The sequence below is a fragment of the Cyprinodon variegatus genome, unplaced genomic scaffold (assembly GCF_000732505.1).
Source record: "Cyprinodon variegatus isolate N-32 unplaced genomic scaffold, C_variegatus-1.0 Scaffold96, whole genome shotgun sequence".
In the NCBI taxonomy this organism is placed as follows: domain Eukaryota; kingdom Metazoa; phylum Chordata; class Actinopteri; order Cyprinodontiformes; family Cyprinodontidae; genus Cyprinodon; species Cyprinodon variegatus.
In genome coordinates, this window is record NW_015150549.1 from 839,226 (window position 1) to 864,999 (window position 25,774).

Here is a 25,774-nt window from a genome sequence, read left to right on the forward strand (position 1 = left end):
TATATATATGGTTATGGTTATATATATGTATGGTTACAGAGAAATTAAATGCTTTTTTAGTTATCAAGAAGCTTCAGGCATATTTATGGTTGAATCTTTGACCTCATATGAAAACTGGCAAAACACATTTAGATTGATCGGTTTTCTGGTTTAGAAAGAGCTTTTAAGCTCAGGCCATACATTCTCAATTAAAGAGTCCAGACCTTTCCTCTCTTCGACACACTCTTGTCGCATGTTAATATTAAAATAACTTGACATTTGACAGTAATAACAGTGTTTTTGTTTCTTTTATCACAAATTCATCATAAAAAAAGAACTCAGGATTTACCTCTGCCTGAAACCCTTCAACCAAAATGGCCACTAGTAGATTAAACAGGACATAGTTTCCAAATGTCATGAGCGCCACAAAGTAAAGAGCAGCAAGTGGTGAGGTAGCTGCCATGCCGTTGTACAAAACCGCATTCCAATCCTCCTGAGTCAGAATCTAAAGGAAAGGCAAGGAAAATGAATAAAATTCATATTAGCTTAACACACACATACTTATAAAAACCATAATGAGCATATTACTGTATTTAACTACTGTAGATTATCAGCTTTAATAAGTTGAATACCTGGAAAACAGTGACAATAGCCCACAGCAAAGAGTCAAAGTTCTTCCTGTCTGGTACTGTATCCCCAGTCTCTGTCTTTAGACTGAATTTACAGCCAAAGATGTGCATCCCGAGAATACTGCAACAGAAAAAGGTCTTACACAAAAAAACATGTTGGACTGAAACTTATCTTTATCTTCTTTAATTTGTGCATGGAAAGGATTTTTGATTATCAAACCTCTGTTTTACATTTCCTCATTTAAACATACACACACCCTCATGCACACACAAATATATATACAGATATATAAAATCTATCTAAATGGTTGAACAATGGTGTAGGATGCTCAGCATCTGATTCTGCTGAAGATGATCAAAAATTCAAATTTGCCGTATAATGAATTAAACTATTTATGCTGTAGCCCAGGAAAATAACATCTGTGAACATAAGTAAATCATATAGATTGCATAAAAAGACAGCATATTATGAGTCCTGAAGGCCATTTTTAACTTCAACTGTACTAAAAGTTAAAGAGAATATTAGAGAGCTTTAGTAGAAAACCGGAAGGTTGAAGTTTTAAACCTCTGTTGGTTTTTCCACTATGTAGAGCTCAGAAATGCTACAAGAAGAGTTTTGACAGAAGGTAGGCAAATTTACAGCCTGGAAAATAGAGAGACTATTTTCAAATTCAATCCAATTAGTTCTAAATTGGATTTCCTGGTTAAATACCATAACCAATTACATACATCTCAAAGAAAGTTCTTTGAAGTATACAGAAAACCTAAAAGAAAATTACATGGTTAAAAAAAAGTACCAGATAAGTCCCATAAGAGTTAATAAAGCACCAGATTTATCCAGCTGAAAACTATAGAGACGTAATCGAAAAGATTTCAAAAAGTATGTTCGCTCATTGGTGAGCTACCAGATATTTCACCAGATGCATACATGATGTATGATTATACACAACCACAGTAAACAATTAGAAACTGCTACTTTTTGTTTTCTCATGTACATGTTGTAACATAGTTTATTCTGATGGACACTTTAAGATGTATCTTTATGTACGGTAGTTACTGAATATTGTGGCTTTAAAGACGTTCCTACAACATTTGGCCTATGAACGTACGGTAGCTATGGATCTGACCATGGATGGATCTGATCTGATTTTTCTGAAGTACATTCTGTGGTTAAAATTTAGCTATGTCCAGCTAAGATAAATGCAGATATAAGAACAAAAGAAGTATTATGATGGTTGTTATATAACTGTTAATGTATTAACTGAAAATACAGGCAGAAAAAAAATCCATCAGTATAACTGGCAGTTTATGTATAATCTACTTTATTGGCTTTTATCTCACCAGTACCAAACACACCACAACATTTTTAATCAAAAACATTCTAAATTGAAAGATACTGTTATGAAGAGATATTCAGATTGAAATCTGGGATAAGAATGGAATCTCAACATTTTCAGCCAAGCATTTCAATATTATAGAGTAAACATCAGCTATCTTACCTGAATATGAAGATGAAGAGCATTAGTAACATACAAAAGGTGGCCACATTGTCCATAGTCTTCATTAGAACGACAAGCTGTCTCCTGAGAGCCGGCATGAACCTCACCAGCTTCAGCACCCTCAACAGCCGGAATGTCCTTAGCACAGATAAACCACCATCCGACTGGCCAACAATCTCACAAACACTGCATCGAGATGCAAACAGAGATAAAAAAAAAAAAAAAAGACTATAGTAGCATGAGGAAACAGCTTGCAGATGTGTATCATTTTCTTTTAAAGAAGAAAATGATACAGAAAAAGAATCTCATTTATCTACAGTATGCTGTATCTTTTCAACAAGATATATGTATTTTCTGTCTCAAACATTGTTTCACATAAATCCAACTTATTAAACTTACACAGTAAATTCTACAGTGTTAAATATGGAGTGTTAAAGTACATTGGATCTTTTAGAGTTATTACAACAAAAACTGGAGTAAGGTATACACTATGTAGAGAGATAATTAAAGACTAATTCAGAGTGGGACCAAATGCACTCGGATTGGTTTAGAATTTAACTCTTAAAGTGTTACTTTAACACTGCAAAATATACTGTTTATGCAAACTTAGATATACCGTAAGCTGAAGGGGAGCCATTTTGTAGGAAAGAATAAAAAAAAAAAAATAAACAGCTGATAAACAGATCAAAATATCTACTCTGCCCTGAATTGATGTAGACTAAATGGGGGCTCTTTCACAGAGTGGGCTTTTCTGAATGATAGAGGACATTCAGTTAAATGAAGACAGCAAAACTGGTTGAGGAGCAAAAGATTAGAAGACAGCCAGAGAAATTTCAATCAACCTGTATCTTTCTGTGATGGGTTGCACATTTGATCTTTTTTCATTTCTCTGTGCTTTGATGTGTATTTGATCTGTGGTTTATAATGGGGATCACAGACAAAGACTTCTAAGCAGATGAATTGGAAAAAACACAAGCAGATCAAAGCTACAGCCATTCACAGAAGGCTCTAGGCACATACAACAAAACACAAAACATGTTTTAGTGCTGCCTGACACCTTGGCTTGCCGGTCTATACAGGTGGTACATTTGAATGAGTCTACATGTATTTGACACTTTAACAAAACTAGAGTTTAATATCACTATCTCTAATGAATAATCAGTGTTAAAAAAAGCTTTGAAAAAAATGAAAGCAAGCATGATGACTTAATTATAAGTCAATATTTACTCCTGTTCGTAAAATAATACTACTATTCTGCATGATCAATGATGTCCCGGTATACTGTACCTCACTGCAGCACTTCCGCCTTTAAAAATCCATTATTTGTAGATGTTGACATATGTGTGAGGACTTTGTGCATTTGTGTGTACCTTATAATGACGATGATTCCATCGAAGACATTGTAGGGGTTTCGCAAGTAATTGAAAGAGCCAAAAGCAGTTAACTTTAGGATCATCTCCAGGGAAAACATGCTGGTGAAAACAATGTTGCAGATTTCTAGTACATTGGTGAGCTCATCTGGCTGAGCACCACAAAGGCCAAAAATTTGAAATGAAAGAGAAAAAAGAAAGGAAAGGCATTAAAAACTGAGAGCAAAGACAGATAAACAAATCTAGAAAGGATCAGGACAGTTTTTATAGACATAAAACATGCTAAATGGAGGGATTGTAGCTATAGGTTCACTAGACTAAAGCGCTTATAAATATTTCTAGTTAGAACATGTTTCGTGATAGCTGAACTTGTTTAGTGAAAAATCATTAGAATTGTTTGATAAATACTTACCCTGCTCTGAAAATGTGTTTACACAGCCTTGGATTTGGGGGTCTAATTTATTACTAATTTGTTATACATCTAAAAATTTATGAGCAATTAACAGGTTTTATCTGTAGCTTGCTACATCTTTTTAAAATGTTATTTAATTAAATTTATGTTAAGCTTTTAGCACAGTTTTCTTGTAATCAAAGTCTATATCCACAATAAAGCCTTTCTTACCAAAAATATCCTAAATAAATAAAGATCAAGTCGTTTTATGTTTAAATATTTTAATAAAACCAAGGATTTATGGTCATATTACCATTTTATGGGTCTCAGATAAATACACCCTAGTGTGTATCATTTTAGTGTTTCTAACATGATGTTAGTTGTGCTTGTTGATGAACAAGACATGCATGCTTACAGTACACAGATGTACTAAAGGGTTTTAATTATTATTCGTCTAAAAAGCCGTTCTAAAAAAATTGCATTGAAGTAATTAGCAATTTTGTGCAACACTGTTGCATCTCTGAGTGTGCATTTTCTATTTTTTTAGTGAAACAGTTTGTTTGTTTGTTTGTTTGTTTGCTTGTTTGTCACTGTAATAAGTTAGTAGCAGTGCAAATAACTGGTCAACTATACATGTCCATCAGCATGGAGACATGCCAGCCCCTTAAATCTGATCGCAACTCTAACTACATGTGATCACATCTGACACTTTATAAGCCTATTTCAATGCTTGTATATTTTATAACATAGTGAATGAGACAGTCACACGGCAGCAACTCATTCAATTCGGGCATCTCTGTCAAGTATAGATGACAGATAAGTTTAAAACAAGTATTTGAATGTGTGGAAACAGGATTTAGGTGGCATGGAGTTTGGTATGATTGTTGGTTAATGGTTAGGTGGTCAGAAAAACTGCCAATCTTTTACAACCATCTTTCGGTTCACAGAGCAGCAGAAAACCACTCCAAGTGCCACTGTTGTGGTCCATGAAAAAGATAGAATACAAAATGAGCACTAGTTTTGTGGATATAAATTTGTCAATGAAAGAGCTTAAAGGGAAATATGGAAGTGGGTTTGAAAGAACAGAATGTCTTAAGTAGATCAAATAAATGTGTTCCATTCTGAATACTCAACACTTTATCCATAGCGGAATAAGATCCCACCAATAACCACCTGTGTATTTTAGCTTGAATAAGCCCGACATAAATGGAGATGTTATCTCTGCACATGATCACATAATTCAATCAATTCAACTTATGCTTACAGACAACAAATGCGGCAACGATGCACTTTAAAATGTAAAATTAATGAAACTTAAAATCTAAATGGTAAAGAAGTGTTCTATCCAAGGAAATTTAGCATCAATTCACTGATTTGCAGCAATAAGACTGCTTGGATGAGCATGTAGTGACCGTGGACAGTGAATCACATTAGATCATATTTAAAGTCCTTTATTGTCCCGCAGGAAATTGAGTTGTCTAATCGCACCAAACTCCTTGAGCATTCATAAAGTATTTTAATTCAAATCTATTTATTTATAGAGTGCCAAATTAACATAACCATGATAAGTGAATTAAATTTAACTGATTATACTTTAGAAATAGGGAATTCCCTGGATGAATTTAAAAAATATCAATTCAAAACTTTATTTTTGTTTTAGTGTCATAAAATGGTGTTTAGTGGGTTTATCATATTTCTTGTTCTTACAAACTAGACAGGTGCAAAGAAGGCTGTTGACAAATGCTAATGGTAAATATATCGCAGAAATTTAAGTGAAATAATATTCATGTTAAATATTTAACTTTATTAGAAAGTATTTCTAGACAAAGATATACTGCACCTACTTCCTATACTTTATGTTGCTCTTTAGATTGTGTTTAGACAGAAGTCAAAGCAACAGCATTTATATTCTCCAGGGTGAATGGAGGAAGGGCACACCCTTGACAAGTCATCAATCCATCACCATTCCAACAGAGAGGCATACAGAGCACACAACCATTAACTAACACCCAATGACAGTTTATCAACTCTCAAGTTAATGTACCTAGCCTGATTTTGAACCTTAAGAAGACCCATAGTACAAGAAAGCCATGAATCTAAAAAGAGAACATGCAAGCTTATTCAAAAGGCCCCTATATATGAGCATTTTTTTAACAACCCCCCGCCAGGAATTTTGTATCGCAAAAGCTACTAGAGACAAATCTAGTGACTTTTTTGTGTTTTTGACGGGTTTTACAACTTTATGTGAAAGCAACAATTGTTCTATGTTACTATCTTGCAAAGGTTGACATAGGTAATTCTTTACTACCTTAAGCAACAGTCAGCTGCAGCCACCATATATAGTCAGAGCAAATAGTGAGTTGAGAGGAGACCTGCTCCAGTTTCTTATTGGAAATATACAATTGAATCGTCTCATAATGCGTGGGCCCCTGATTACAATCTTTTGCTAAAATTAGCTCTATGCTTTTTGAATTCAGGCAATATATAACATTTATGAATACATTTTAAAATTAAGATTTATTAGATTCCAATTAAATTTTAACAACAGACACATAGTGAATTTTTAGAGTTTTGTTTCAGCTACACATGATCATTTTCCCTACCTCCTAGAGCAATCCTGCATATTGAAAAATGTTGGAGGACCAAATATCTTGCAGGATATGTAAGGACCAGATCACAGTTCTGAGACTTAAAAGAGGTCTTTGATACTGGTGTTCAACCAGTGGTAAAGAAATACTCTAGTTTTCTTAGCAGGCAGACATCCTAGCTTTGTATTTCCTCCCCATTAACACAGCAAAGTCTCTCTGTCACTTCCATTCTGTCTCTCTATTTTTAGCAGCAGCTAGGATGAGAGACGACCTACCACTGTGGCGGTGGCAGGCATGAGTGGGCGATGGTATAGCGAGAGTGAGAAATATTGATAGAAATACAAAGAGTTCAGAAAACAGGCAAAAAAAAAATAAAAACATAGAAAATAAAAAAGGGACAGGGTATGTCAACGCACTAGTTTTATTACTGTGAGGCTTGGTAAATATAAACAGGTTTTGTTTTTTCATAAAAGCGAGAAATACTGCTTATTAATCTTGGTGCAGTCATGTTTTTTTGGTTCAAGAAACTCCCAGTGCTTCAAGAAAGAACTAACACCACCTCATTCCACATTATGTTGTTATGGCCTTAGTACAAAATGTATTATAACATTTTTTCCCTCTCATTATTCTGCAAACATTGTCATATTCTAACACACTGAAATAAGCCTTAATTAAAAGTATATAATACAATCAAAGATGAAAAAATTAAAAATACGTGGGCCCTATAGTTTATTTTGTCAAAAAAAAAAAGCCTGTGCAAAGTCATTCATCCAGGTCATTATACCCACAAAGTAGGCTTAAAACAGAGGAAATTGGATTGCCACCAATTGTTTCTTAAAATGTTTTGTCAAGACATTTATACCACAGACAGAACACCCAAACAGAAGCTGGGCAAAGTCGTTAATGTGGTCCATAGCAGCAACAACTGCTCAGATACAAAAGAGTAGACACCATTGACACAGCAGAATGGTGGATGTATAACTGATTTGCATCTGGAAGGACTTGGAAGGTGCCGTGAGGATGGGCCTCCAAGTGCTTACAAAAACAGTGAGAAAAAGAACTAGACGACATCCTAGTGCGAGCCAATACTGTAAATCTGACAGAATCCTGGATAGATGCTTTAACATCTATCCAGGATTCTATTGGTTTCCTCGGATTTAAACCTGTTATGTGGTTAATTCATCGATTTTTTTAAGAGAGGCCTGGAATATCTTCAAAGATTTTTCAAAATACTTTGTCAAATTGTGTTGAATGAAGAATGTATTCAAACAAGATTTGACAAAAACAAATAAAGAACAAGTGAATGTCATATGAATTTATTTTATTCTCTAATTTCCCTATCAGATCAACTAAATATTTCTAAATCAAATTGAACTGGAAATGTGAATATATGGCTGTATTATTGAGATCTTTTTGAGTGAACTAAGATTTTCCATTCCACCATTGCAACATACCTAAATAAGAGGTTATGCAACTGGTTGTTGTGCTCCAAAACAGTTGGAAGCTCCAACATACAGTAGATAGTTATTGCCCTTGGTCACCTCTTTTCCAGTGGCACCCCTATTTGAAAGTAATATAACATTTCTAGAAGTTCTAAACCATTGTAAAATGATAGTACAAAATATGTACATTCTGTTTAGGTGTTATTCTTTTGCCTGTTTGTATGTTAAAATCATTGGAATGTATACTGTCTTTCTTTTTTAAGTATAAGGCAAAATCTGTGATAATCTTTCACAATTTTTTCTATAAATACAATTTCAAAATATTTGAATATTTGGGGTGCAACTGACCAAAAAGATATCTGACAAAAAAAACATCAAGAGGGATATACTGACTAAGAAGAAAATGAAATAAATGCTTACCTGCTCGTGGTGCTCAATCCCCATGCTGATGGTGTTGATTAGGATGGCGATCATGATGCCACGGTTAAAGTACTTGCTCTCTACAATGCCCCATAACTTCTTCCTTGTCTGCTGCCAAAGTTCTTTACACTGTTTCTTTGGACTACAACCTATATGGTTCTCCCCACTACTCTGTTTTTTTCTGTCCTTGTTTTGGTTTCCTTGTTTTTGCTTATCTTCATCACTTTTCTCCCTGGTTCCCTCTTCTGTTTCATTTCCAGCTACACATAGAGATCCAACTCCATCTTTTAGTTTTAGAGCTGCAGCACACCGGGGACAACCATCAACATTCGAGGTAGCAGTCAGGGCTACAGGCTCAGCTGCCGAAGTGTTGTCTGCTTTATGATGATGAGGGCATGGATGAGCTGGCAAAAGAACATGTTTGAAGGTGAGTGTGTATGGCATACACATGCGATACTGCTGTGTTTATCATATTTACAGCCACCTACCAGGCCTTGACACTAGTCTTCTCTCACGTTCTTCTCTTCTTTTAACCTTCCCTTCTCTCTCTACCCCTCCACGTCTTCCTCTCCCAACACCTTGGAATCCACGAGGTTTACCTCTTAAGTTGTTAAAAAATGCAATGGTCTGTCTCCGGCCCTTGCGGAGGCAGTGGCAAACCAACTGGAAGAGCTCTTCATAACAATCTCCTGGCTCACTGGCCAGCGTCGAAGAGGATGAGCACCGAGCTCGCTGCTCCTGCATTAACTGATGCTCCCGCTGCTTCGTCTCTGAAAACTGGGTTGCAATGACGACAAGGCACAGGTTGATCATGAAAAAGGATCCAACCTGAGGAGATAAGAGGTATGCAAAAAAATTTGTAAATAAATACTTTCCAATTAAATCTCAAACTGGATTTACACTTCATTATATGAATGTCACATTATTAGCCCAGTATAAGAATTTAAAAGTTCATAATTGTGTGTAATTAAAAAAAATGTTTTATTCTAAGATTTGATTAAACTGTGCTTAAATAAACCTAAAATCAGTCTCATAAATTTGTTTTTATCTTAAAGAATTTTCTTTTAAAACTAGTAGTTTTTATTTACAGTTACTGGAAAAGAAATTGTAAAAGAAAGAATGAGTAATATTAGGCAGCAAGGTTGGCAATCAAGCCCAATCAATTTGGCTGCACTTAGGACTGTCCAAACATCTGCTCCAACCCCTAACACCACTAATCACTATATAGAGCGGGTACTATATAGTTGACTTTATAGTGAACTCAGCTAACTGACTGTTCTGACAGATGATCACTACTTTTCGCTCAACATTGGTCATGTAACTCCGCCTCCCTGCACGGTGCCTGCATCATCTTTGTTATTTGTTACCAACACAATGAATCCCATGATGCTTTACGAGAAGAGCGCTAACAAAGCAATCTGGAATATGGGAGGAGTGGCGGCCTAGTGGTTAGGACATCTTGCTCTGAGCAAGACCATTAACCCAACACTGCTCCTCAGGCACCGCAGAATGGCAGCCCACGTCTCCCAAAGGGGATGGGTTAAATGCAGTGGGAAATTTCTCCAATGTGAGATCAACAGAGTTCAAATGCTATTATCATTATTAACTGCTCATCCAATTAACTGTTCATCCAATGATCATGGATGATCATTACATGTGAAGGTGCATTTTGGGAAATTTCGAGTTCACTAGTTTTCTATCCACTAGGTGTTCAGACACTCACCTAAAATGGCATAATCACTATGTAGTGCTCTATAGCATAGTGATTATCCTTGTCAAGGTGTTCAATGACATCCATAGAAATAGAGAGAGTGAAAGATCCACAGTGCTGCTGTTATTTGACTTCAGTGCAGCATTAACACTGGTGCAGCTCTTCACTGATTTAAAGCCCACTTCAAGGAGAGGTACTTGAAGTGACAGAAATAAACGGATACAATTTCCATGATGGAGACTGAGGTACGTCGGTTATTAGAAGCCCTCACCATTTTTCAATATATTGCATGTACAACTTTTAGCAAATGTCTGAAATGTTAGCGTGGCTGCAGCTTAAAGAAAATTTCTTACTGCAAAGGAGAGGCTGAGTGGAAACATCTCCTCAGATTAATGCGCAGATTAATGCTCTATAACATCCATGTCATAGAACGGAACAGATGCACCCAGTATTCAAGGTGAGACAGTCAGCAAGAAAGTTCAGAACGTTTATTTACAAAAAACAAACTCAGCACATAACTGCATGGTGTAAGAATCTGGCAGGGAAAGCTTACATGGAACGCCATAACCAAGTGGCTGGAGTAGTGTACAAGAACATCTGTGCAGAATATGTGCTGGAAACCCCAAGGTTAAAGTGGGAAACACCTCCAAAGATGGTAGAGAATGACCGAGCCAAGATTTTGTGGGACTTCCAGATACATACGGACTGAATGGTAATGGCAAACCAACCGGATAGTGTAATGGTGGACAAAAAGCAGAGGAAAGCCGTTGAGGAAACACCTCACCTGGGAGGCGTCCAGGAGGCATCCTAACCAAAAGCCAGAGCCACCTCAACTGGATCCTCTCAACGTGGAGGAGCAGCCTTTCTAGTTTGAGTAGACTGAGCTCTACCAGATGACTGAGCTCCTCACCCTATCTCGAAGGGAGAGCCCAGACACACTACTGAGAAAACAAATTTCGGCCGCTTGTATCCAGGATCTTGTTCTTTCGTTCATGACATACAGCTCATGACCGTAGATGAGGGTGGGAACATAGATCGACCTATAAATCGAAGGATTTGCCTTTTAGTTCAGCTATGGATTACAATGGACCGATCCAGCACCTGCTTTACGTCAGATGCCAATTTATTTGATTTATTATTTTTATAATTAAAGTAGCATTTAAAGAACTAAGAAAAAACACATAAACCTCTGAAATAGAGGAAGGCTTCTCACAAGAAAATTCAGATTCAACTTTGTAGAGATTAACAAACATAAATTGCATTGGGGAGCAAAATCGTAATCTGGTTTTTATGGCAGATGATGAGAACATTTTCAAAGTAAAAAAGGGGTAAAAAAAAATGAAGATCAAAGTCATCCCTAACACCAGAGGTCATGTTGAAAAACTGTGAGAAAAAATACATCAAAGTAGTGAAATTTAAGACTTATCCTAAGCTACTAATCAATAAACTTGATCACCTAATTCTGTTCTCTCCTTATTCTGTTTGTAATAAAGCAGGTGAGAGCAGATGAATGTGCATTAAGGTATATGGCACTGTGGGAAATAGCATTACCAAGAGAGCTCTCTTTCACTGATTCAGTCTATTGAGTTATTGCAACACATTTGGTAAGGATTTTACAATACTCAGACTTAGAATAGAAAGAAAGATAATATGGCAGGTCCCACAATGCATTCAGCAGGACTAGTTCCTGATTTAAACTGTTTTACTCACACTAACGGGATGGAGATGAACCAGTCTTAGTATTTTAGGTTCTTTTAGAATTGTCATTATATATGAGAGAGAAGGGTAATAGGGGATTGTTCCACAGTGTATCACAAACAAGACACGCTTTTTGTAACTTCCCAAAACAAACTGGAGGAAGCTGTTCTTAGATTTAGTTAATTTATGACATATCCACAAAAGACACTAATCAGAAGTAAAATGTAATGAAACAATCAGTATAAACCAGTGATATAAGAAATAAAGCCGGTACCACTTCAAAGATGTCATATCAACACAAAATAACTAAAAAAAATAAAAATAAAAATACAGTAATTTCATTGAGGTCTCAAGTAACTAAACAGCAAGAAGGCACAACAGATAATTTAATATTCCCTTAATCAATCAATAAAATTGGTGGGATAAAAATCAGTGACAGGTAAAATTACTTGCATCAGTCAAATCCTCCCTCACATAAGTATGTCATGAATCGCATGACTATGGGAGACTTCTGGTAGATTCATATCATGATTGACTATCCTAGTGGCCCCCATGTTCTAAGGTCCTGTACTGTCTCCAGGAATAGCCTTTTTTGGATTAGACTGCACTCTTTGAGATACTTAAAGCTTTATTTTTATTGCTTAATGGCGTAACCTCGTTTTGGACTTTTACTAAACTCTGTAAAACTGAAATGGTTCAAATGCAAGGTGCCATTTTAAGACTTGTATTTGAAGAGAAAAATACAGTAGGTTAGTAAAACATTTTTACTTGAAATTAATCTCCAGTTAATGAGTTGTTATATCAAATAAAATCCACATCAAATATGGTAAAGTTTGTGTTTGCAACATAAAAAACTTTGCAAACTTGAAGACATATAAAGGATTTTGCAAGACACTGTTTAAGAATTTGTTACAGGTCAGAACTAAAGGCCTATAAAACAGTCTTTTAAACAAAACATGTTGAGGATCTTGCAAGGGGATGCTAAATCAAGTGTTGCTGTTTTCCACAAAATGATTTTGATGTTTCTTATTTAAACTCTAGATAATGATTGCCGCTTTAAAGAATTTGTGAAACTTTCTCAAGCTCGATCTGACTTGTTTCATCATTCTCTCCATTTTATATTATCTCTTGTCATCTAGTTACCCCTAAGCAATAGCTCCTTTTACTCACTACCTAACCCAGCCCATCTCGCAGTTTGATTTCCCACACATTATGACAGAAATTGCATAACCATTTAAGTGTTTCTTTCCATCTTTTCCTACTTCTTTGCTCTAAATCCATAAAGTATGCTGTTGCTTGTTGGCTTCTATTGCTCAGTGTACTGTGAAAGTCTATTAAACATGATTAAAAACTCTCTTCATCTATCCACCAGTTTGACAATGATAGGCGGAAATCCAAACAGTACCACTGACTTTAGAATACTAAAATACTTAAATCATTTAGGTCCATTAAATGTGATTTTGAGACTATCTTTAAAATGATGATGTGACCGTGCTGACTAACGTATTTTCTTAGGATTAGATATCAAATACTATATAAACTTAATAAAGGTTAAAAAGCTTGTTTAACTCTTTGTTTTTGATCTGCCAATCTCATTCACCCAAAAAAATGGACTTATACTGGACAACATAGGGAATATAAATATTATATACTGTAAAATATGATATATAAAATATTTTTCCAGTACTTCTGGGGAAGATATGTAGCTTACCCTTTAATGAAAAGTGCCCATGTTAACACATTTTTTATTAGAATAAAATCCCCACATATACACAGCACAAATACCAGTGTTAATTTAACACTAAAAAAGTGTCTATGTGTCCACACTATCTAGTTTTAAAATAAAATTTATTAATATTGTGTTGAATTACACCAACCATTGTTCATTATCCAACAATACTGTGTGTGATGTTAAAATACGTATAATGTTAAAATTAACACTAGTTTGGTATCAATTCAACATTTTTTTTTCTCTTTTTAGGTTTTTACTGCACTAGTGGCTCGTTTTTTGTACAGTGGGCTCACAGGAAGGGGGTACAAGAGAGGGGGAGACACATGCGGAAAAGGACCACAGGTCCGATTTCGAACCTGGGTCCGCCATGTCGAGGACTAAGGCCTCCAAAACATGGGCCGTGCGCGCTAACCACTAAAAATTCAAAACAATGCAGATAAATTCAAAGTTGAACCTTTTTATGAGGCTTTTCTCTTTCAAAAAGCTGATAATATATCAGGTCCGACACACAGATAACAGCAAACGCATCCTCCACAATCTCAAAAAATTTTGTAGTCAAAAGAAAAGCTTAATCATTATTGACCTTGATGTTGACAATTTTTTGAAAAACAGGCATTTCCTCATTGGAAAAGAAAATGTCTTCTCCTTCGTCTAAAAAATTAGGTTACGTCATTTGAGCTACTATGTGAAGGCATGGCTTAAACTAAACAGTGAACAGTTAACACTCTAATCTCACAACGTAAATATGTCACAAGTTACACTGTCAGTGTTATTTTACTGCTGTGTGTTGTTAAATCAACACTCACACTATTTTGTTAATACTACACGTAAAATAAAAAAAATGGCATTTTTGCTGTGTAGGCGCACTAATGGTTGTTATGTAAACTCTGTGACCCATGGAAAAAGATGAGTTCCACCACAGAGAGCATGATTTTTAGAGTTTCCACAAGAGCGAGTGTTAAGTAGCATTTCAACAGAAAACAAACCTTTATCTTCCACATCATAAGAGCCAACCTGAATTCCCATTTTCACTTCAAGAAAACCCAGTTACTGTTTGATTTTCACATCTTTGGATTCTGTTTTTTTGAGAAGGATCTTAGCATAAACTGGCCTTTTAACTTCACAAACAAATTAAGTCAAAAACATCTTCAAAGAGAGATGTAAAAAGAACAGCACAACCAACGGATATAGTATAACAGACACAATCAAGTAACCCCATGACACCATCACTGAAGTATATATAGTATTATTTAATCTGACACGTATACTGTGTGGCTGAAAATAAGACTATGGGCTTCCTGTATGAAGTGAATCACTAAGTACCTGGAGCCAAGCACTTACAGTTGTTTGTAAGAGTGCACTTTTGCATGTAAAGTTTATCCAAAAGAAAGATGCTGATTAGTGGTTGTGAAGAACCCCCCCCCCCCCCCCTTAGGGACAGACAGCCCTGAGGAAATCCCCAGCCGCCGCAATGCCAAAGCCCCCAGAAGCCGTGGGGACGAGTCTGCGGGCTGCGCGGGCAGCCAGCCACCCTGAAGTGGAACCGGCCATGGGCCCCAGGGAACCAAGGCCCCAGGGGCGCCCCACGAAGCTGCCCCTCGAAGCAGCCGCCAGGAATGAGCCAGTACCCGCTCGGGCATCCACCCCAAAACACAGAGCACCACCAAAGCACAGGCGGGCCAAAACGCCAGCCAGCGGAGGGGGGCAGAATGGGGGGGGAGGGGCTCTGCACTTAGCGGAGACTTGACGAACTCTAGAGTTTTTAAATATGAGCAGTTCTTTCTTTCCTTGTTTGAAGCAAAATGAAAATCTCTTTATTTCCCTTTTGTTAGGATAATTAACATTGATGATGTGTGAGTTACACCTTAATATTAGCTGCCTGTTGCGTGTCAGAGCTAATGTTTTCAGCAATAGTTTATCTAATTAAGACAGTTCTTCTGTCCGGATATATAATTACAATCTTCATTCTGTACGTGTCAAACATTTGGGAATGGAATGAGAGTGGTGTCCTTCAGCTAAGAACAAAGTAACATTTTGATAAGGCTTGAGCCATGGATGTCTCCTCATCTGCTAACGTGTATGATGTAATGATGTGGCATACTGAAGATGAATAAAATATCTATTTAACTGTTTATCGGGGTCACGTCTTGGAAGGTGAGCCGGGGGGTATGCACCTGCCTTCTGAAATTATAAGCACCTACTCGGATCTAAGTAACATTATAATTTCTATCAAAATTTGTTTTGGTTATTCAATACAAATAAGTTACGAAGTGTTACTTAAAGAGTTTGTCCCGAGTGATCTCTGTCAGGAAACAGATCTGGAGAGAAAGAGCTCTAAGGTGTAGACACAGAGAGCCTATCTTTAACACTTTAGAGTAAAAACTACTAATAATCCATAAAAAATGACCACAGGCAGATTCTAGCAGGAAAAACTGATTTGATAAAAAATAATTTAAGATGTGGTGAGATAAAAATCGGTCCTCATCTACAGGCCAGAAGCTAAACACATTTTTTTTAAAGGCTTGATTATGCAAAGTGTCAAGTGCGCTATTCATTCTTTTCCTTGTGATTATACATTTTTTCTTCTTTGACCTGAATTTTTCAGTATTATGCCAATCATTTTGTGTATGGTGCTTTTTCTTCAGAGATGCCGTATAGTACATAATGTGCGCTTACCTGCTATGATTGCTTGCTGTAACATTACATGGGTTCAATTTGAAGGGTTTGGCATTCATCTTATTGTATGACACAGTTGTTAACCCCATCCTGTGATCAGGGTGTCTGCTCCGAGCACGTGAGCCGCAGAGGACATGATGAGAGATTCACTCTAATTAAGGGATATTTCATGTGGCATCAAAGGAATGCTTGCATCACATCACTTGCTCTAAAACCCTCTCTTGGATTTCACCCTGACACACCAGTCCATTACTATCACTTTCTGCATTTTCCTGCATATCTCTCAGTCATTCCTGCTTTATCCCTGTTCACCACCTGCTCTCTTAAGCCCACTTGTCATCTTTCTTCCAATTCTCGCTCCCCTATCCTTAGTCTATATCTGGCTATTCTTCCTTCTCTTTATTTTCAAAGAGATTTCATCATCCTTTTCTGTTTTAATTTCCACAGATTCTAACTCATGCCTTTGGTTATTTCTTTCCTCTTCTTTATCCTCCCTTCATCCTTTACACACAATGTTTTCACATCAAAAGATAACTATTATCTCACCAATTGTCTGTAGCAAGGCAATGTTGATGGTTTGATGTGATGGATAATGTCCAATAGCAAATCAGAAACAGACAGTGAGATTGTATTCTCTTCCCTGCGTGTGTGAGAAAATAACTTTGAAAGTGTCTTTGTTTGTGACAGTATCTTCATGGGTTTACGCTTGCTGACAATAAACAGTAGAGTGACAGCTACATGAATAGTGCCTGCTTGTACAGCAATGTGAGAAAGCAAAGATGAAAAGACGGCAGCAAAAGAGACTAAGAGGGGTGCTAGAAAACAGAGAACACAAAAAAAGGTACAAAGAAATAGTAAGTCTCACAGGAGAAAGGGGTATGGAAGATGGACTTGAGGAGAGAGAGGGTAGAGTTGGGGGGGAAACGTTACTAGTCTGAAATGTTTAGATAGTGCAGAGAGCAGAGATTGGCAGATTCAGGAAGCTGGAGTGATACTAGGAGAAGTGACAAGTTAAAGAATGAAGAGACGGTGAGAAAATAGGAGAGAGAGTAAAAGTGTGGAAAGGCTCGTGTCTGCCTCAGAAGGCGAGGCAATTAAAAGTCTAATAAAAAAGACAAGACAGCCCCTGGGTAGCAGAGTAGCTGGAGCTAGCAGTCACGCTGCATTATGATAACACTTCCACACATATATCTAAGCACTCTCCAACAGGCTAAAACAGAAATATACCAGGGAAAATACGCATCAACGCTCAGACACAAACGCATACTGTGGCACACATAGAGAAGCTAAAGGACTGGAATTAAAAGTGTTTTATGTGAACAAAAGGGAGGATTCTTTAGGGATTTGAGCTCAGCTCTCAATGTGACACTGACAGACTGCAAGTGTTTGCAGGGATTTGTGAGGGGGCACGCATCGCTATGCATGCAGGTAAGACACAGAGGACAAAAGAATCAATCAATACCTGTCAACTGCCAAATTAATTCCCACCTATATCATTAAATATTTACATCTGCGTTATTTTCTTCAATTTTGATAATTAGATTTAGCAAAAAAAATTTTTGTAAACCTTTAGATTTTGTAAAAAAAAAAAGGCAAAAACATACAGTTTAGTTTTAGATTTTCATCCTTTCCTGTTTCAATGACTAAATAATTCCAAGTTACCGTCATAACATAAATCTTCCATAAATGTGTTCTCATTAGAAGAATGTTGGCAGCATCATCAAGCTCTGTTTTACTACCGCACTAATGCATTACACAAACTTATAGTGACAGTCCACCTATCATTTAAGAAAGTCACACACAACTGACCTAGCAGCATGGGCAAATAAAACAATTATTTGTGAAAAAGATAGTTGAAATATCTGTTTAGCTTTTGAAACATAAAATAAAGTGAATAACAATACCCAGCCTGGCCGTCCATAGCCGATAGACATTTTGTATGACTAGTTGGCTCATCTTTGCTGGAGGCCTATTTCACAGGAAACTGTTTTTAAAAAAATAACTTTTTAACTAACATGCAGTTATATTAGATCGACCCTAAAAACATTTAAACATGTTTCAGGTGCTTTCATGAGCACCTAGAATTTGAGATATTTATAAATGATCCAACCCAGTCGGTTCAGCTGAAACACTTTACAATTGCTTACTGTTAAGTGATATCATAAATTAAATAGAAACTGGAATTCATCCATCCAATTTCCATCACACTTATCCCAAGCTGGGTCGCGAGGGGTGCTGCTGCTTATCTGTCTATGGGCAAGAGGTGTGGTACACCCTGGACAGGTCGCCAGTCCATCGCAGGGCAAACTTGAAGCCAGTTAATGTTTTTTTTTTTTTTTTATCTCACGTTAAAATATTCTAGCTGATTTTGCTCAAGTTTTTATGCATTTTTATGCTGTTTTTAGAAACAGTATTTTTATAGTCTATAAAATGAATGTATGGCATTTAAGAAGAAAATGTTTTTTAAATGCACCAATTTCATTATCAATTAAATATTGAACAATGCAATATCTTTAGCTTAGGCATCAGGTAGTTGAAACTATGATACAACTAAGAGATCCAACAATGTAAAGATCGGAAACATACGTCAGAACAGCAATAAGAAAGCTGGCAGGGATGGGTATTAAATAAATACTTCTAATTCTTTTTTTTCCTTCTTTTTTTTCATTTAAACTGTTCATTATGTTGTACAAAGAGTGAGGATCTAAAATGTGTTGATCAGATTTCCCTGGTCAACAGGTTCTTCTTTAATAGAATGAACAGTTATTATTGTATATTATATATTTTATTTATATGTTATTGTATATTATAAGGGAAATATACAACAAATATTTAGTCTTCTTTTGTTCTTATGACACCACTTCAAAAGAAAGATGAATTTTATTTCTGAGAGATGCAGAATCTGAGGGAAACACTTTATTTCTGATGGATCCAAATAGGTACTGGAGCTTCAGAGGGGGTAGGGTGTATTGATTGTATTGTAACAGTGAACCACTGGGGTAGGGTGGAGGAGGAGAGTAGAAAGTGCCCAAGGATGAGGATATATCAGAGACGTCCACTGCTTTACTTCAGGATGGTTTCTCCATTTGCTTCTGCTAGTTGCTTGGCAATCCTCTACTTCTCCTTGTGAGCTTTCTCCTCCTCCTCAATCCTCTTTTCCTCCGCTGCAATGAGCTTTAGATGATCATATCTCTTTTTACCATAGATAATGCGAGCAATTAAAGCTGAATATCTGGCTGTCTTTACTAAAGGAGAGACTCCGACAAGAGGAGCCATGGTTTAGCAGCACAGGAGCTGAAAATCTACAAGTACAAGGAGACATGGGCTAACCAAAACTTAAATATTATTAATTCGTATTTCATCTTAAAAATGTTACGCATTGGTCATTATCTCCTGAGAGACCACTGCATGGCTTGAAATAGAAAAGAAGCATACCTCCCAGCCCTCCAACATGTGACTACCCATTTGACTACCAAACGAAAGATACACCCAGTCTATACTTATTTCCTCTTCTCCCCCAGCTCAGCCATCTCATGTTAGGGTTTAATAAAAAAAAAAAAAAACATCTAAAGCAATTTTTTTAAATCTACAAGCTCAACAGATTAAAAGCACTTTTAACTAGGTGATTATGGCTTCCTCCTCATATTTCCCAATCCATGGCTCCCTGCCTCTACCAGTCTCTTTAACATTGTCTCCTTTTTTCACAAATGAGTTTTATTTGTTCAAGAGGACAAAAATACCTAATACTTAGAGACTATGTTCACAAATCACTATAATAAATAAGCAGAACAACTGAAAAACTCATAACTAGCTCTGAAAATACAAACTAAAGTTTCCCATTTTTAAAAATCCAACTTTTGGTAAAATCCTTTTTGATTCTGTAGGCCGTCATTTAAAATGAGTACCATTTATTTTTCCTATCCTTGATAATATTTCTTACTCTCTCACAGCCATACCCCCTTGTTCTAATCTTGATTTATGGTGTTCTATATGTTAAAAGAAGCTTGGTTTATTTTGCACTTTGTATCCTTAGTAAAACAACAATCTTGGGGTCTCTCATGTAAAGGCTGCTCTAAACTCTTCTAATCCAAGCTGTGCAAAAAGCTGTTGCTTTACGAACAACATGTTTTCTACATGGTCTGCCCGCAAACAATATTTCCTTAGTCATGACAGCTTCATGATTAACATTGGTGCTAATTTGTCTGTAAAAACTGCAGTGGAGCTTAGCAGATGGGCAGTACAGCCTACAGCTGAGCACTGTTTCCCTGTATGTAGTGTCTGTTGTCGCTCACTCATTGACAAACGCTGTAACCACAGACTGCAGTGAAAATAAATTACAAGAAATATATTTGTAATGTTAATGTAAATCCCTTTATTGTCCCGCAATGGGGAAATTCACTCTATGCACGAAACCCATCCCCTTGGGGATCAGTGGGCTGCCATTGTGTGGCATCCAGGCTGTGGGGATCAAACCAGGTACTTGAAACCTTCTCGGGGCACACTGCTCTAACCCACTAGGCCAACACTCCCCATCAATTTCAATGTCACATCAAATTGTATAGAATTGTATATTGAATTATTGTAGAGCTTTATTAAAATAATCTGGAGTAAAACATGTGAGCCTCCTCAAAAAATAAACTATTTAAATAATTGCGATTCATTCCTTTCAAACTTATTAAATAAGGTTTTTGTTTTAATTTTGTTTTGATTTTTTCTTTCAGCATTTTTCTAGTTGTCTTTTATGTTCTATAGATCTTCCAGTATTCTGTTGTCAGTTTTGCCACTTTGGTTTTATTTCATTTGTGCTTTATATTATAAGTTGGGGTTTTTTGTGTGTCTTAATTGGCTCTGTTAATTCTTTGTTATGGATCAACTTTATTCCGGACTCATGGTCCAATAGATAAATAAAAAAAAAAGAAAACATTAAACACAATACAGCAAGTAATAATCGAGTAACAATTAAATAGGAGCTTTAAGGTAACAGGAATACCAGTGTTTCCACAGCATAGACTGGTTTTGGATTGCATGTGAGTTATTGACTCTTGCTGGGACAAACATCTCTCTTGAACTAGTCACACTAGTCTAAATGCTGTCATTTAGTTAATTCATAGTTGATCATATTCTGAGTTCTTATGTTTATAGTTTCGTTCTCCCACAGCTCTCTGCCTTAATTCAGTTGTTGCTTACTTCTTACTGTCTCATCTGCTTACCATGTCTTCTTTCACTCTCTTCCAGAATTGAAACACTTGGTTGCTCATTGCTAAATTGTTTTCTTTGACTGCTCCATGTTGGTATTGCTGCTCCATGCCAGTTACCTTGGTACTTTCAGTTCAATGACGATTCAATCCTTTTTTCCTTCTGACACTATTAATTTTTAAGTTTTTCTTTTTTAATTCAATTGCCCTCATGGATAACACTATGCCAAAGCTCTTCTCTGCTATTAAAACTCCTACAGCAACTCTCATTTCATGAAGTGTTTTTGCTATATCTTACTAAACGATTTTTATCTCTATATTTGTAGTTGTGAATGCATAATTCTCTCTATATAAATATGAAAGTGTAAGCATTCAAAAAAGCGAAAAAAAAAAAACACAATTGTTTTTAAAAAAGTATTTAGCTTGTTATGTATGTGGTCCATCATAAAAGGAGTTATTCAGTAAATAAATTAAAGCCCACAACTGTTGTCGTATCTGTCAAAATTGCTACTTAATATGAATGTCTGACTACGCTAACTGATTTTACATGTAGTTTTATGATTCAGCTTTTTATAAGTATAGAAAAGACTTACTATTATCAACAGGATGAAGTAGATAAAGTTGTAGAAAGAGTGCGCATCCATAACATAGTACATAATTTCCACCCATCCCTCCAGAGTAATCACCTAAAGGAAAAGAAAAACACACAACTCAAAATAAATTCCAATCTTCTGCATTTCTTTTCTTATTATTTTATAGCTAAATACAGCTTTTATTGAAACAATAAAACATTTAAGTAACAGAACTAGCCAACTCCTCTGGTTTTCCTCTTTTCATTTTCATAGTCAATACAGCTTTTCTGGCAAAAGGCTGAAATCAGGTCGGATTGAATAACAAAGAACTAGTTGAATAAAGCAGCCTTTTTTTGTGACTAAATCTTGCTCCTACAATTTACATCGCGGACCAAATTTTGACACAGATTGGAAAAGGACTGTTTTTTTTAGCTGTGAATTAGTAAAGCTTCTATCTCTCTGTTTCTCTCTCTTACAAACACACGCTGATACACACAAATTTATACAAAAAAGTATATATGTACCTATACCTTTATTTATGTCTGTCTGTCTGTCTGTCTGTCTGTCTGTCTGTCTGTCTGTCTGTCTGTCTGTATCTACTGTATACCCCTAAACTACAATTAAATCCAAGTAAATACACCTGTTACTTCCCATCTAAATGCATTGAAAATTAAGTATTTGTTTTGTTAAGGTCAGTTGATACAAATTCTACCTGTACTTAAAAATGCTTAATAAATGCTAAATACCAAAACCTATCTATTATATATTATAAAAATTAAAATGAACAGCATTTACATAACTTGGCTGTTGCGTCCAAAAAATAACAGCATTTATTTTCATGCAGTAGTAAATAAATAAAGGAATGGTAAGGAGTAAAATTTTACTATGGGTTAATATTTTTCTAGATACATTCAGTCAGCATTTATCTGGTTGTCGGGGAGTGTCCAAAAACAGATTACTCAGCAAATTAGGCATAGTCTTAATTCTAAGAATCCATAGTTTGATCATGCATTTTATGTACAATGTCAATACAGATGTATACACAGCCTTTTGGCTATATGTCACAGTTGCCTAAACTATTTCATGAACATACTCTGATAACAAAATGTCCTCTTGAATGAAAAGGAAAGTGTCCAGGGAGATCACTAACAATTGGTTAGAAAATCATTAATAATATTAATAATAATCATGTTTGATGGAAATCTATCCCAAAAAGAAATAAGACATGAAGCAATTTGAACAGCCCTTTGAAGACAGAACTGTACAGAAATACGGTAATATTAGCCCTGCTTAAAAGGAAAAGAAAAATACTGTTAAATATGTACAATTATATTAGTTTGAGCGCCTTTTAATAAACAAAAATAGTCATCAAGGGGTAATGCTATTTTATTCTCTAATCTGTGAATTAATGTAGGATTTGACTGTAAATGGTATAAATCACTATCCAGAGGTAAACTGACAAGAATCATGTTTTGTTTTTTTACAATTTGATCTGTGTTAAACTTTTCAAAGAACATTCAAGGTAATTTTATGCTGGCACTTTTTTCTGGCCCGCTTTATATTCTGCTGCCTGTGATTCACAAGCAATTTTGTTCCAAGCTTTTAATCCATGGAGCCACTTGAAGCGCTTGAAATGGCTCGTCAAATACTTGAGCCCACCTAAATATTAAAACCAGGATAATGTCTTGTCATGAACCTCTGAAAGGAAGGGGTATAATCCAATAATTCTGGGTAAATAAGGTTTTAAACAAAAAGTACAGAGAAAGAGAGATAAAGATTTTGTAGAAGTTTAAAGTACTCACCTGAAATATGACAATCCAGGCATAGGCAATGTTATCAAAATTGATAGCACCTTTGTGTGGGTTACTGCTCCCAGTATGACATCGGGTGTAATACTGGTTCCAGTTGACACACAGGCCAGCTACACTGATACTCCCATTGCTCAGAGGTTCAGGACTCAATCCAATGGACTGGCGGTAGAAAACGTCCTCTTTATCCAAACAACAGGCTCTGCCTCCTTCACGACGGGCTGGGACATCCAAGCAGGACATGATGCCGTTGTCAACAGGCAAGGAGCAAATGAAAGGCCGCTCATCATCTTCATCAGCCATGTAGTAAGGTCTAGGGAGACTGATACCCGTGGTGCTGGAAGGGTTGAATCAAAAATATGATAAATTAGAAAAAAAGAAGGAAAGTTAGCCAAGTAAAAAGCCAATGTCATGAATGTCATTAATCTGATGAAAATGAAAAGTCTCTTTAAAGAAATGTTGGAAGTAAATACCACAGAAGACCTCGGATTCTGATTTCATCTCAGGTATTGGCCAGTGGTCCTAGTTCTGTTATTTTAAACCTTATTTTATATCTAAACTCATGATAGAACCTGTTAGTCTGCTGTCTGTGTTTCCTTTCTTTCTTTTTTTTTTTAATCCAATGTTCTTAAATTGTGCAGAAATAATGATAATGGAAGATTAATTAAACTTTAGTGCATTGCTTGAAAAATTGTATTTCAGTCTATGAAAAGTATTACTTTTATCTTAAGAAGCTTGCATCTCCTTTAATAATATGTTTTTTACACCATACTATTAAAACAGTCGAAGCAAAGCTCTATGTATAACAGACAAGAATTCTAAGAAAAAAAGTCAAGAAAGAGACTGAAAGGACCTGAGAATCTATAACATCCTGGATGACTGATTTAGGTGGCCCTCAGTAACAATGCTATAGAACGCTGATTACGTACATTGTACAATTTTACTGCAAATAGCCCACATGGCACTGATTTAAATGAAGTGTGAAAATGGATGGAGAGATTACATCCCAGTTTTTCTCTCTAGTTAGCAAACTCCAATCTGTATTAAGGATGATAAAAGCAACATTCAAAGAGCAAAAGTAAATGATGGGAATACATTTTTGTATTTCTTTTTTTTTATATATATAGATAGTTACTTACAATGACAATTATTTAAAGAAAATGTTGCTGTTAATGGAATATTTTAATAAAGATTTTTCTGAGACAACTGCGGTCATATTATCTTAGCCGAATTTCAGTTTTTAAAAGATTTTAAATAACAGGCTCCATTGACTCTTTTCATTTGACATTAACTATACCTAAATGATTCAAAATCATGGATTCTAAATACAGAAAAAAATGTTTTTACATACACTGAAGTGGACTTTGAGTGGACTCTCGTACTTTTATTTTTCTGTGCCGGCAAAACTGCTTGTCTATAAAGGCTATTTTATGTAGCTCTGCAGCTTGATATTGGAATACAGCATAGTATACTCTTAGAGGAGATAAGTGGATGAAAGGATGGGGAGACACAGAGGTGGAGGGAACTCATTATATTTGTAATGGTAAAAATGAACAAAATCAGACAGAGAGAAAGATACAACTACACTGTCAGATACTATTTACCAGCATTTGTGTTTCAGTGGTTCACCGTTTATAGTAGTTACACTTTGTGCCAAACATTGTATTTTGTACTCTGCCTATTTTCCTTGCAGTCAGATTGATCATTTCACACTGTTGAAACATCAGGCTCACAAAGAGCTATCTGACCAACTGCACAACCCATGAAATCAATGATTCATACATGTCCTGACCTATTTTATTCATCCTTCAATTTTTTTTTTAGACAACCATCAAAATAATAAAACAATCCTTACATATACTTATCCAGTAGTAAAGATTAATAAATATTCTATCCTGAGCATAAACAACTGATCGATAACCCTTTTTTGTGCTCATTTAGACTTAAGAATCTCTTATAAAACACCACAAATTAAAGAAAGAAAGAAAGAAAGAAAGAAAGAAAGAAAGAAAGAAAGAAAGAAAGAAAGAAAGAAAGAAAGAAAGAAAGAAAGAAAGAAAGAAA

The 25,774-nt window shown here is 35.8% G+C and overlaps 1 protein-coding gene and 1 pseudogene across 1 annotated transcript in view; both read right to left on the bottom strand.

The window, feature by feature from the left end:
* The window catches only part of cacna1i (calcium channel, voltage-dependent, T type, alpha 1I subunit), a 223,517-nt gene that overhangs the window by 70,593 nt on the left and 127,150 nt on the right, over positions 1-25,774 (bottom strand). The window contains exons 7-14 of the mRNA XM_015374068.1: positions 23,705-24,047; positions 21,924-22,016; positions 8,807-9,146; positions 8,319-8,722; positions 3,478-3,629; positions 2,108-2,293; positions 612-729; positions 329-484 (exon numbers count right to left, since the gene is read on the bottom strand). Of these exons, the coding sequence (XP_015229554.1) occupies positions 329-484; positions 612-729; positions 2,108-2,293; positions 3,478-3,629; positions 8,319-8,722; positions 8,807-9,146; positions 21,924-22,016; positions 23,705-24,047 (1,792 nt within the window). The remainder of the gene's footprint in view (positions 1-328; positions 485-611; positions 730-2,107; positions 2,294-3,477; positions 3,630-8,318; positions 8,723-8,806; positions 9,147-21,923; positions 22,017-23,704; positions 24,048-25,774) is intronic.
* LOC107084286 lies at positions 19,199-19,411 on the bottom strand (annotated as a pseudogene).